A 13,646-nucleotide genomic window follows, 5' to 3' on the forward strand; every position below is an offset into this window, starting at 1 on the left:
GATTCTAAACATACCAAATATAGATTAGAAACACAAAATACACTGAATGGCCAAATTATTATGATTTCTGAACATATAATAATCTGACTCATGTCCCCTCCCCTGGCCAGGCTGGCCTGACCCCACCCATGCACGAATTCATGCACCTCTAATACACACACACACACACACACACACACACACACACACACACTCTGAGTGGCCAGATTATTATGCATTCAGAGATCATAATAATATGGCCACTCAGTGTATATTGTACGAGTTAACATAGGGAGGGACAACCTAAGGTAGTCAACTGGTTTTCCTTCTTAAGCATGTTGTATGGGTTTTTCCTCAGAATCTGATTTATTTTTATTTTTCTAAAATAAATTTTTATTGATGTCAGAGAGGAAAGGAGAGGGAGAGATCCAGAGAGAAACATCAATGATGAGAGAGAATCATTGATCAGCTGCCTCTTGCATGTCTCCCACTTGGGTTCAAGCCTGCAACCTAGCCATGGGAATTGAACTGTAACTTCCTGGTTCATAGTTCGAAGCTCAACCACTGAGCCATGCCAGTTGGGCAGAATCTGTGATTTAGAGGTACAGCCAGTTCTGCCATATGACATATGCATTCCTAAAAATCACTGGAATTTGAAAGACTGTACAATTAACAGTACGGGACTTACGGGGGACAAGGAGTTATGGCTACAGGACTCAAAAACTTTGTCAGTGATGCATTAAGAAAACAGTCACCTAGAGAACATGGTAGTACAGCTTTACACAGTTTAAATGGTTAAGTAATGCATACATACTACAATAAATATGACACTTTCCCTTGACAAAGACTGAAGTTTGCTTATGGAAATGGGTGGGGGAAGGGTTACAACTTGTGTGTGATTGTAAAATGGAAAGTGGGTAATCAGAAACCAGGTGGAAAGTCGTATCAGCAGAATGGATGGCGTGTGCCTTGAACTCCCTGGTGGATGCTTAAGGCATGTCCATGTGGGCGTTTTGTGTAGTCCTAGGCTTTTCAGTTCAGCTGGGTGCTGTTGTTTGTCTAGGGCAGTGTTTCCCAACCTTCTCTCATGATGAGAATCACCTGGTGGAGTTGTTAAAACACAGATTCCTGAATCCCAACTAAGAAGTGCTAAACTAGAATTTTTGGGAACATATAGGTAAAATTGTATACTTAACTAGTGCTCTAAGACAGATTTTATATACAGAGCACTAAGTTAGGTATGCAATTTTACCTATATGTTCTCAAAAATTCTAGTTTAGCACTTCTTAGTTGGGATTCAGGAATCTGTGTTTTAACAACTCCACCAGGTGATTCTCATCATGAGAGAAGGTTGGGAAACACTGGTCTAGTGTTTCTTGCTGATTAAAATGCAGGTAAGCAAAGACAAAATTTGTGGAATGCTCATATTGCTCCCTAGTATATTAATCATGTTGGAACAAATAATGTGTTTTTGAAAAAAGCATGCTAGCAGAACTGAAGGTATGGGGGTGGTCCGAGGTCCACTGGGGGCCTTCCATTGTAGGTCTGGGTGTGCACGTGTCACTGTTATGGCTTGAATCTTGGGCATCGGGGCATCATCACTGATTTCCAGCTTCATTATTTATACTCCTATGGAAGGTGTGATGGTTGCTTTGAACAAGCTTAGGAGACAAAAGCCTCCTAACCTTGACAATTTGAAAATACAATTATTGGGTGAAAATGTACGTGTTCTGATTTTGGCTTGTGTTAAAAATAGAACGTTATACAATACTCATTGATGTCCTTCCAATAGCTGGTGGCTGTCTTGAGGGAAGTGAAATACCTCTTGATGCTGAGGAAGTCAGACATTCCGGGTTCAGCCTTAGCCCTCTTCAGAAAAAGAAACACTATTTTAAAGGTTTGTGTTTTTACCTATTGAACGGAGACGTTCTGAATGTTAATTATTAACACGGAGACCTGTGATACTTGTATGCATCCAAGGTGGACAAAGTAGCCTTAACATACTTGGGTCTTTCTTCGCTCAGTACATTGGCAACCTTGAGCTTCTGGTGCGAGCGTACAACAAGCTGAAACAGACTCTCCTGGAAGTCGAATACCCTCTGATTGAAGGCGAGCTGAGGGCCGTGGACGAGCAGCTGCAAGCAGCCGCGGCATCGCTGACGTGGCAGGATGACTGCTGGGGGGACATCGAGAGGGTGAGAGAGGCCGCCTCCGAGCTGGAGCTCAGGGTGGAGCGCACGCAGAGCAACGTGAGAGCCATCCAGCACACCATGAGGGCGTGGGCCGAGTGCACGCTCCTCCCCCGGAGAGAGCACCGGAGGGAGGCCGCCTTCACGGTGGAGGACAAGGGGGATTTGTTCGCCAAGAAGTACAGGCTCATCCAAGAGGACGGCTGCCGGATACACAGCTGGGTGGAGGTAAAGGCTTTTAAGATCTTTTCATGCAAGTGTAGAAGAAGTGCAAAAATACTTACCTAACGATGCAGGACTCTTGTGCACCCTGAAAGAGCTTTGGGTATTGCTCTGTGAAGCATTTAACGTGGAGGAGAAATTCCCTGTTACTTACCTGCAATTTCTATAGGTCTCAAAATTCTCGTTCCTGAGGGAGGAGATGGGAATGTGAGAGGGTTGATAAAACAGGAAGGAGAGAGATGGTGCCCTCTTCTTTGTCATAGTTATAGCCTCTTCTGAACTTAAATGTTAAAAAATCCTGTTTGGATCTTTACCGTCTAGCTAGCTTAAGGCTCTTCAACCTAGCATTTGAGTATTCCTTCTCTCACAAACCACTTAAATGGAATGCTTTCATTTTTAAACTCACAAGTGCTTAGAGTTATGCATCAGTACTTTGTTTTAGGAAAACAGGAAGCTCTTCAAGGCCGATCCTTCTCTGGACACCTGGAGGATTTATGTGGAATTCATTGATGACATCGTGGTGGAAGGCTTTTTTCAAGCTATCATGCACGACTTGGACTTCTTTCTGATGAATACGGAGAAGCAGTTGAAACCTGCACCATTTTTTCAAGCACAAATGATCTTAATGCCCCCGGAGATTCTGTTTAAGCCTTCTTTAGAGAGAGAGGCTGGGGATGGCTTCTATGATCTGGTAGAAGAAATGCTGTGTAACAGCTTCAGGATGTCTGCCCAGATGAAGCGAGTGGCAGCACACCTGGACATGGCAAATTACCAGGTATCTTCTTTGTATTGTACAGTAGATGGGTGTTGGCTTTTATATTAATGACTTACAAATAAACTGGGGCAGGAAAGGAAAAAGCATCATCATTTTTTATTTTACCAACTACTCTCCCTTTGTGGAATTGCCTTGACTAATGTTATGTTGCACGTAATTGATAGAGCAAGATTGGTTTTAATAAGTGCTCAGTTTTCCTCTCATTTAGAATGACATGGATAACATGTTAGGCCTGGCGGAGGTCAGGCGGGAGATAATGAACAGAGTGGCAGGCGTCATCAGCAAAGTCCTGGACTTCAGAAATTCCCTGGATACATACGCCTACCTCTGGGTGGATGACCGGGCTGAGTTCATGAAGCATTTTCTCCTGTATGGCCAGACTGCGTCAGCCGAGGAAATGGATGCTCATGCAAATGAAGAGATCCCTGAGCAACCACCAACCCTGGAACAATTCAGGGAGCAGGCAAGGGGACCCTCTTAGCTTTTAAGTACTTCTTGGCTTTTGAGTGAGCTGTTTGAGTTATTTTTCTTTTCTAATTACAGATCGATGTTTATGAGGCTCTGTATGTTCAGATGAGCAAGTTCGATGACTTCCGAGTGTTTGATAGCTGGTTCAAGGTAGACATGAGGCCTTTCAAAGTGAGCTTGCTGAACATTATTAAGAAATGGAGCTGGATGTTTCAGGAGCATCTTTTGAGATTTGTCATCGACAGGTAGCCTTTTGTGCTTTGGTATTTGGAATTATATCTTAACACCTGACGGCTTTCTAAAATTTAGATACTAGTTTTAAGAGCATTGAAACTGCCAGTTTTATAATACAGTAAACAAATAATGTTTAATTAGGTAAATAATGAAAATAGCATTCAGTTAGAAGTCTTACACTTTGAAATGTCTTCACGAGTTCAATTGGTGTTTGTGTGCGAACACATATATGTGCATATTTATTTAATAGTCTGAATGAGCTACAAGAATTTATAAAGGAGACAGATGGCAGACTCCAGAGAGAATTAAGTGAAGGCGATCACGATGGCCTCGTTGACATCATGGGGCACCTTCTGGCTGTGAGAAGCCGCCAGAGAGCCACCGATGAACTCTTTGAGCCGCTGAAAGAGACCATCGCACTCTTGGAAACCTATGGCCAGAAGATGCCCGAGCAAGTCTACATTCAGCTCGAGGTCAGTGTAGTGGTAAAATAATCACAGTTATCATCAATCGAACATCTCCTTTAGCCAAGTTCTTTACCTGTATTCTTCCTTATGACATCCTCATAACCACCTAAATTATAAATATTCATATTCTCATTTTACAGGTTAGGATTCTGAAGCTTAAAGGAACTGGATAACTTTGCCAAGGTCACACAGGCAGTAAAGCTAGCCAGCACTCCCTCTTAACTGCTATGCTCCGCCGCCTTCTTGTTAGAAGGCACTGCGGTAATAGAGAGCCTCTAAGTTCCCCTTTTGAGGACCACGTTAGCCACCAGTTCCACACGTGAAATATATTCCAGCTCTCTTTCATTTAAAACTGTCAGTTGAGAAGTGTCCTAGTCTTTGGAAACATGTCATGGACACATTAGTAAAATAAAGAAAGCCCCGTTTGGATGGAGACATCATTGTGTTTCCAAAACAGGATTTCTCTGTCATCCTCCCATTTCCATGCTCTGGAGAGACCTGGTGCCAAATGATGAACAGAGTCTTTTTAGTTGTAACTGAACCCATGAAGAAAGATCTTGAGGTTGAGGCCGTGGCCGGTAGTTCAGTTGGTTAGTGTGTCGTCCCAATAGGCCAAGGTTGCAGGTTCCAGTCCTGATCAGGGCACATTTAAGAACTAACCAATGAATACATAAATGAGTGGAATAACAAATTGATATTTCTCTCTCTCTCTCTCTCTCCCCCTCTCTCTCTCTCTCTCTCCCCCCCCCCCCCCTTCCTTCCCCTCTCTCTCTAAAAAGAATGGGCTGCACTTTTAGATATGTGTGCACTTCTGTGTCAATATTCAGGCTGGTCAGGAGGAAATACAAGGTTGGCAGGCAGAACAAGTTGCACTCAGAGTTTAACAGCGCCCCAATTTTATTTTAATTAAAGCAACTTGCAGATTATAAAGAGCATGTCTAGTCTTTGTTGCACTCCTGGACCACACAAATACAATTGATACTTAGCACAGTGTACCCTCCATAATTGCCGGTCACTGGCTCATTCATCAAACATTTACCCAGGGTTACAAAATCGTCCTTGGAACCTCCGATTTGTGCCCTCCACTGCACAAGTGAAGTCCCGTTACTATGGGCGATTTTGTATGACAAAACACGTTCAGTGTCTCAGGAGATGACCCAGAGAAATAATGCTTTGTTAGTCTGGACGCAAGGAATGCTTCTCAACAGCAATTATGCACATGGGCTCTTCACAGAAAATCACTTCCTGCTGTCCTCGCTCTGAGGTCCCGGAGGGCACGGTTGAGTTGCTACTGGAACCGTTTATTGTTTCTCTTGTCCTACGTGAAGTAGGAATTGACCTTCCTTTTCTTCTTACTCCACAAATCATAGTAACTGAAAATTAACCTAAATGCCCAAACTCTCCATCAAGATGGTGCACACAGAGTCTCAGGAGCTGGAGGAAAGCAGAGGGTGAGGTTGAGTAACGTTTTTATTGCTGCCCTGCCAGATTCAAAGCATTTAAAAAATACATGTTTCTGGATTTCAGAGAGGCAGGGAGAGGGAGAGAGAGATTCATGGATTGGCTGCGTCCTGCATGCCCCCTTCTGTGGATGGAGCCCACAACCAGGGCATGAGCCCTGACTGGGAATCAAACCGTGACCTCCTGGTTTATAGGTTGTTGCTCAACCCTTGAGCCACGCCAGCATTTTTTTCTCACCTGTTGAATTGCTAAACATGGCTCCATTTCTAGTTGTTAGAGATCAGCAAACTCATTTCCAGAGCACTTTAATTTTATTCCCTCAACAGCAAAACAGTTTTGAAATTTGCATTTACTTTGACAACATTTTCATTTATTCTGAGATAAATCTTACACTGAAGGACGACTCGGATTTGTGCTTGGAAGATACTGATCCCGGGTGCCCATGAGTCAGGTCTGAACAGGAGTCTGACTCTGAGCCTTTCAGTCACTTTAATCTTTTTTGAGATAAACTCCTCTTATTCAAGAATGAAATGATGTTATGGGTTAGTGTAGAGATGAGAATTATGTAACCTGTGAGGTTGGTTTGTTTTAGGCATTGAGATCATCCCCCGTATGCACCCGTGTTTTTGTAGGAATTACCAGAAAGATGGGAAACCACCAAAAAGATTGCAGCAATGGTCCGGCACGAAGTTTCACCTCTTCAGAATGCGGAAGTCACTCTCATAAGGAAAAAATGTGTTTTGTTTGATGTAAGCAAGCTGCCAAGTGTTTTTTTGTTTTGTTTTGTTTTTTTTAAAGAGGGGTTTTGCAAGGATTATTGGAGCTGTTTGTTTGAGATTCACTTTCTTCTTTTCCTGCCCTGATCAGGGGAAGCAGGCGGAGTTCAGAGAGAGATTCAGACTCTATGCTCCTTCCGGTTTTCATGCAGAAAATCCATACACAGTGCTTGATAAGGTAATGCTGGTCTCCCTCACCTTATGTGTGTTAAGTAGCTGCTTTAGAAAATAAATGTAGGCACCGAGCTACTGCTATATTTTGCCTTAGTTTTGCAATTAGTAATAGGAGTTGAGAATTAACTATTTAAAACAGTTTGCCCCAACTAAGTCATATTGCTTTAAATCATGTCTCCCAAAGCCACTATCATCATCAAAGTAATCATACTAGAGAAAGTAAGCACTTGCTGTATACATGCCAAGAACTGTGCTAAGCATATTACACTGTTGTTTTTTTTTATTTGTTTGTTTGTTTTGTTTTTTCAGTTCTTGCCATTTCCCTGTGATGTGGTCTCTGTTATGATTAGCAGATATCTGGTCCAGTTCAAAAAATCCAGGAGACACTTGGTCCAGGCAAAAGGGTCCTTAAAATCTGGCCCTGGCCTGGCTGGATGTGCATGCGCTGTTAATATGAATCCTGCTCTTCTGCAGATTCGAACCTTGACCCTTCTGCCTGACTTCATGTGCCTCGGCCAGCTCGGCTACCAAGGCAAGGAGCGTTATCATGGGCAGTGTAGCCACAGCACAATTATTGGGCCTATAAAACATGATAGTGCTTTTTAATGAATTCATCCTGCGAACCCAAAGTATAACCAAACACCATAAGCTCTGTGGATCCCGGGCCACTTCCTAGGGAACATTTTCTAAGTGTGGATGGTTTTGACAGGTCCAAATATCAAGGACCTTTTGGCGTGGACCAAATGTCCTGCAAGATCTATTATTCTCTTATTTTTAGATTAAAAAATCAAGTGTAATTAACTTGTTGGAGATTACATAGTTAAGTAAGGGATACAACTCATATTAAAATTCTAGCTAGTTTTTTTTTAAAAATCAAATATTAGTCATTACACTATTTTCCATGTGAAATTTGTCAGTAAAGAACTCCCTAGTTTATAATGAACTGCTTTATTAAAAGAAAGAATAAAATGGTCAATAATCCAAAATGGTGAGTTATTTGTCTGAGGCTTGAAAACATGTTTTAAACTTTTATAAGAAAAATTATACCTTTTGATTCTCTAAACAAATTCTTTTTTAAAGTTCTTTATTAAGTATTACATGAGTCTCCTTTTCCCCCATTGACCTCTCCCTGGGCACCCCCAGCATATGCCCTCACCCCCCCTACTGTCTGTGTTTATTGGCTATGCTCATATGCATGCATACGGGTCCTTTAGTTAATCTCTTACCCTCTCACCCCCAGCCTTCCCTTATAGGTTGGACAGTCTGTTTGATGCTTTTATGACTCTGGTTCTATTTTTGTTCATCAGTTTATGTTCATTATGTTCCATAAATGAGTGAGATCATGTGATATTTATCTTTCTCTAATTGGCTTATTTTGCTTAGCATAACGCTCTTAGGTCCATCCTTGCTGTTGCAAATGGTAAGAGTTCCTTTTTTACGGCAGCAGCTAGTATTACACTGTGTAGATGTTCCACAGTTTTCTAATCCACTCATCTGCTGATGGGCACGTAGGCTATTTCCAAATCTTAGCTATTGTAAGTTGTGCTACTATGAACATAAGGGTGCATATATCTTTTCTGATTGGTGTTTCTGTTTTCTTGGGAGATATTCCTTGAAGTGGGATTACTGGGTCAAATGGAAATTCCATTTTTAATTTTTTGAGGAAATGCTATTTCTATAAATTCTTAACCAAGTAGCTAAAATGCGAAAGTGACTTTGTGTCACTTAGGTTTAGGATCTGGGCATCTTTCTTTTTAAAAAAATTTTGATTGATTTTAGAGAGAGAGAGAGAGAGAGGGAGAGAAGGAGTCACAGAGAAACAACAGTTAGTTGTTCCACTTATTTATGCATTCATTGGTTGATTCTTGTATGTGCCCTGACAGGGGAAGTGAACCCACAACCTATGTATGTTCGGTTGATGACACTGACCAACTGAGCTGCCTGCAGGGCAGGAGCTGGGCACCTTTCCGAGTGCTTCCGCTAGGCTGCCATTCTGACTTTACTTGATTTACTCCTTAGACTCGTGTGAAACTGCAGCTCACAGCTGTTCCTGTTCTCTCCCAATTTTGGGTTAAATTTCATTTTAACTGCTTTGAACACATTCAGAAAAGACCATTCTGTAGCATAAGGTCTTCTCTTTCACTCGTCTGAAGAAAAGTGGTTAATGTAGTTGCTGAATATGTTCATAGAGTTGTGATTTTCTTGAAACAATTATATCTAAACTTCAGGTGGTTTGAGCAGATTGTGGATGGGGAGACATTTTTATTTGACTAACCAGTGTGCTGTGTGTAAACACTATAGTTATTTACTGCAGCCTACCATTTGCATGCTATACTGAAACAGCATGTGGTTACATACTTAAACGTCAGAGATATTTATCCTTGTACCTACAGAATGTGTTGAGGGATATTTTGAATATAGTAGGGCTTGGTTATGTTTAGCTTGTAGTCATTTTCTTGTGTGTTTGTTCAGCGTGCACATCTAACGATTCTCTAACTGGATTCAGCCAGAGGTAGGTGTATGCTTTGTTCTGGGCTGGTTAGTAGACCCTAATATTGAAGGCACCTCGCCCTGCCAGAAATCCTCAGGTATTCATTCAGTATTCATTCGTCATAGAAGCTCTTGGAAGGCACTTTTAACCCATTAAAGGACAACAAAAACTCTATGTAAAACATTTCACACAGGAGAAGTGAAAATTGCCAGTTGCATTAATGCTAATGGTTTAATATGGAAAAAAACTCATATGACCATCAGAAGTAGAATAAATTAAATCAGGGAAATATTAAATAAAAATTTGGTGGTTACACTTGTAGTGGGAACAAGAGGGATAATGTTGAGAAGGCCATTAACGTAGTATTTCCTAAGCTGGATGGTATATGGCATTTTTCTTTTTTATCTTTTAATAAATCTTTACTGTTCAGATTATTACAAATGTTCCTCTTCCCCCCCTTCAATTGCTCCCCTTCACCAGGTCCCCACCCCACCCTCTGCCCTTTCCCAACCCCCCATTGTTCTCATCCATAGGTGCACAGCTTTTGTTCAGTCTCTTCCCGCATTCCCACTCCCCTTTTCCCTGAGAATCGTCAGTCCACTCCCCTTCCATACCTCTGATTCTATTATATTCACCAGTTAATATTGTTCATCAGATTTTTTTATTCCCTTGGCTTTTAGTTTCAATTGTTGATAGTTGCGTATTTGTTGATCATAATTTTTATCTTTATCTTCTTCCTCTTCCTAAAGAACCCCCTTCAGCAACTCATATAATTCTGGTTTTGCGGTGATGAACTCCTTTAGCTTTTTTTTATTTTTGAAGCTCTTTATCTGACCTTCGATTCTGAGTGATAGCTTTGCTAGGTAGAGTATTTTTGGCTGTAGGTTCTTGCTATTCATCACCTTGAGTATTTCTTGCCATTTCTGTATGTTATGCATGGTTTCTGTTGAAAAATCAGCTGACAATCATATGGGTGCTCCTTTATAGGTAACTACCTGCTTTGCTCTTGCTGCTTTTATATTCTCTGTCTTTTGCTCTTGGAATTTTAATTATGATTTGTCTTGGTGTGGTCCTCTTTGGATTCCTTTTGTTTGGGTTCTGTGTGCTTCCTGGACTTGTAAGTCTAATTCTTTCACTAGGTGGGGAAAGTTTTCTGTTATTATTTTTTCCAATATGATTTCGGTATCTTGCTCCCTTTCTTCTTCTGGGACCCCCATAATTCTGATGTTGGTTCATTTGAAATTGTCCCACAGGTTTCTTACACTATCTTCAACGTTCTGGATTCTCTTATCTTCTTGCTTCTGCCGAGGAGTGTCCTCTGGCTCTTGGTGTTCCAAATCTTTGACTTGATTCTTGCAATCTTCCATTCTGTTTTTAGGTCTCTGTATAATATTTTTTATTTCAGACAATGTATTCTTTATTTCTAGTTGATCCCTTTTTATATCCTCATAGGTCTCATTTATTTTATCGGCCTTTTCTAGGAAATTCTTGAAAAACCTTATAACTGTGGTTTTGAACTCTATATCCAGTCACTTTTTGTCCTCCATTTCTTTCGTTTGTGATCTGTTTCCTTGTCTCGGCATTTTCACAGCTTCCCTGAGTTGGTAAGGTGGCTTTGTGTGCTAAGGTGTCCTATATGGTTCAGTGAGTCAGCCTCCCCGTTACCTGAAGTGGACATCCTTGGTATAGCCCTTTGTGGGCTGTGTGTACAGTCTTGTTGTTAAGCCTTGCTTGTTGTTGGTATCACTGGGAATCGTTGATCTCCAAGCCAATTGGCTATGAGGATCAGAAGTGTCTCAGCTAGGAGGATTTCTGTATTCCGCTTGGATGGGGTGGGGTCTCGGGGTGGCACAGACAAGCTTTTCGTGAATCGCACAAGATTGGTTGCAGGCACGCACACCTCTTTGGTATAGGTGCAGACAAGCTTTGGATTCCTGTCTGTCCCTCACTAGGAGAGTTCTATTCGCTGTGAACAAGAAAGCTAGCCACTGGAAGGGCTTCTGTGTTCCGCTTGGATGGGGCGGAGTCTCAGGTGGTGCAGACAAGCTTTGGTCAGCCCCTCCCTACGAGGGTCTGGTTTCTGAGTCCCACAGTAATGGCAGCTGGGCTTTACACACCTCTAAGAGATCTCTGCCCACTGCCTGGCAGTCTGGCCTCTCCCTGTCTGGGGTTGTCTATCAGAGCAATAGGGTGCTTCTGTTTTCCTCCCGAACAAGAAAGCTAGCCGCACGTTAGCTGTACGCCCTCTCCGTGCGCCACCAGCAAGCAGCAGCGAAGTCTGGCGGCTGCCTTTTCACGCATGCAGTTAACTGCACCTTTACAGTTCCTGAGGCTCAGTGTGCCTTTTTTCTCCTTCCCAGATGGTAGATCCTCCTCTCAGCCAGCCGTCTGGTGCTTCAGGGCGATGTTTCCCCTGTTTTCCAGTTCTAAATTCAAAATTGTTGTGGTAGGCTGCATTCAGGTGTCTACCCTATGCTGCCATCTTGGTTTCCTCCCCGCGTATGGCATTTTTCATAATAAAACTAAGAGACTTGGCAGTGCTTGTTCCTAAAGGTATAACTTTGCACATGAAATACATGATGTGTAATAGAAGAATATTAGGGTACTGATAATCTTCTTTACATAGTAGGAACTTAAGAGACAGAGTTGAAAGTTGATGAACCACAAGAGGATAAAGCATGGGCATTTAAATTTTAAAGTCAAAAGAATGGAAGCAGTGTAATTGTTGCATATTGAGAGGAGGCTGAGAGAAAATACGAAGTGGGAAAACCAAGTTAAATCCTGCTTTGCAAAGTCTGTGACCTAGTGTACTATAGAAAAATCGAGCAATGGGGAAGGAACAGCTTGTGACAGAAGTGGGAGTTCGTGCACCCAGAAGACCTGGGGCATGAACCTGGCTTTCCTGCTTTTCCTTCGGTGCAAGCTCTTCTGCACTCTTTGTGCTTTCACTGTGTACATTTACCCTCTGCTAATGCAAATGCAAATTAAGAGATGGCTTACCAAGAAAGAAAAGAATGAATCAGCTTACATTTGGTATAAAACATAAACTATCCTACATAGACAGGAGGGTAAACATAGCCATACAGTGAAATTTCTCATACTGTGTTGTGGTTTTATTTCACAAATTCTCTTTGGTACATTTTGTACTATTGCTAATCTCTAGGATATTTTTTTCCAACCTGAAAGTTGTTTTTTTAAAGAAGTGATTGACTCTTAAGTGGAAGCCACTAGAGTCTCATCGTTTGCTGCTCAGCAGAGTCTCCAGCTGTACACTGAGAAAAATCAAGAGGAAAAATGTTATCTGTGGATATCTGAGGCGAGAGCAGATTTTGCTGAAATCTGTAGGGAGAAGATTGATAACGCTACTGTGTTTATTAATAGCCTGCTCTCACCTTTGGAGTAGCTGGGACTTCGCTCTTGTAAAGCCTCCTACTTTACCAGCCATTGTACTGCACGTCTTTTTAAAATGGAAGTTGTTAATAGTGTTGTCACCAGAGCCATAGAACTGTGCAGGCTTCTCTCTTTCCAGTGTTTCGTTGGATGTTAAGGGTGTTTGTGTGCATGCGTGTTTTCTCCATAGGCAAACGAAGAGCTTGAGGCATTAGAAGAAGAAATGTTACAGATGCAGGAATCGACTCGTCTTTTTGAAGTGGTTCTCCCAGAATACAAGCCCATGAAGCAGTGTCGCAAAGAAATAAAACTGCTCAAAGGACTCTGGGATGTCATTGTGAGCGTTAAAGTATGTCACTGCTTTTTGAAAGCATGCTTGTTCTTTCTTGTAGGAGTTCTTTTGCATAAATATGCAACTTTTTGAGTCTATATCATTGTGCTTGGGTTTTATGTCTTGAAATATATAGAGAGTCTATTACCTCCTTCCCTCCAGAATTAGAGTTCACACATCTGTGTTAGTAGATCCTTCTCTGAATATCAGTTGTTTTGATACACACAGTTCTAGGTATGTGTGTAAGGAGGTGATTGCATCAAATCCTTTGGGGGTGGGATTATATAGGATAAAAATCAGTATATAAATACATATTACACATATATAGTGACCTGTTCATGCAAACTCATGTGTATGCCCATTCTTATGCTTATGTGTATGTACAAATATAAATCACCCTAACTAAAAACAAAGTTAATTTGTATATGGTTAAGTTACAAACTTAGATATAAAAATAAATTCTAGGGAACTTATTATATTGTCCATGCATTATATTGTCCTTGAAGCTAGTTGGAAGCCATATAGAAATATATCTATAAAACATAGGATATAGTCAAGAATTTAATGAAAGTTTTATCTATTTTATTTTTCAGTATATTTTCATTCATTTCAGAGGGGAACAGAGAGGGAGAGAGAGATAGAAACATCAATGATGAGAGAGAATCATTGATTGGTTGCCTCCTGCACAC

The 13,646-nt window shown here is 41.4% G+C and overlaps 1 protein-coding gene across 2 annotated transcripts in view; it reads left to right on the forward strand.

The window, feature by feature from the left end:
* DNAH11 (dynein axonemal heavy chain 11) overlaps positions 1–13,646 on the forward strand; it is a 197,197-nt gene that overhangs the window by 19,135 nt on the left and 164,416 nt on the right. For both annotated transcript variants that reach the window (XM_084896194.1, XM_084896193.1), the window contains exons 11-19: positions 1,772–1,876; positions 2,004–2,396; positions 2,833–3,165; positions 3,374–3,628; positions 3,709–3,878; positions 4,118–4,340; positions 6,428–6,544; positions 6,663–6,749; positions 12,817–12,975. In XM_084896194.1, the coding sequence (XP_084752320.1) occupies positions 1,772–1,876; positions 2,004–2,396; positions 2,833–3,165; positions 3,374–3,628; positions 3,709–3,878; positions 4,118–4,340; positions 6,428–6,544; positions 6,663–6,749; positions 12,817–12,975 (1,842 nt within the window). The remainder of the gene's footprint in view (positions 1–1,771; positions 1,877–2,003; positions 2,397–2,832; positions 3,166–3,373; positions 3,629–3,708; positions 3,879–4,117; positions 4,341–6,427; positions 6,545–6,662; positions 6,750–12,816; positions 12,976–13,646) is intronic.

The sequence above is a fragment of the Pipistrellus hanaki genome (assembly GCF_964339955.1).
Source record: "Pipistrellus hanaki genome assembly, chromosome: 10".
NCBI lineage: Eukaryota > Metazoa > Chordata > Mammalia > Chiroptera > Vespertilionidae > Pipistrellus > Pipistrellus hanaki.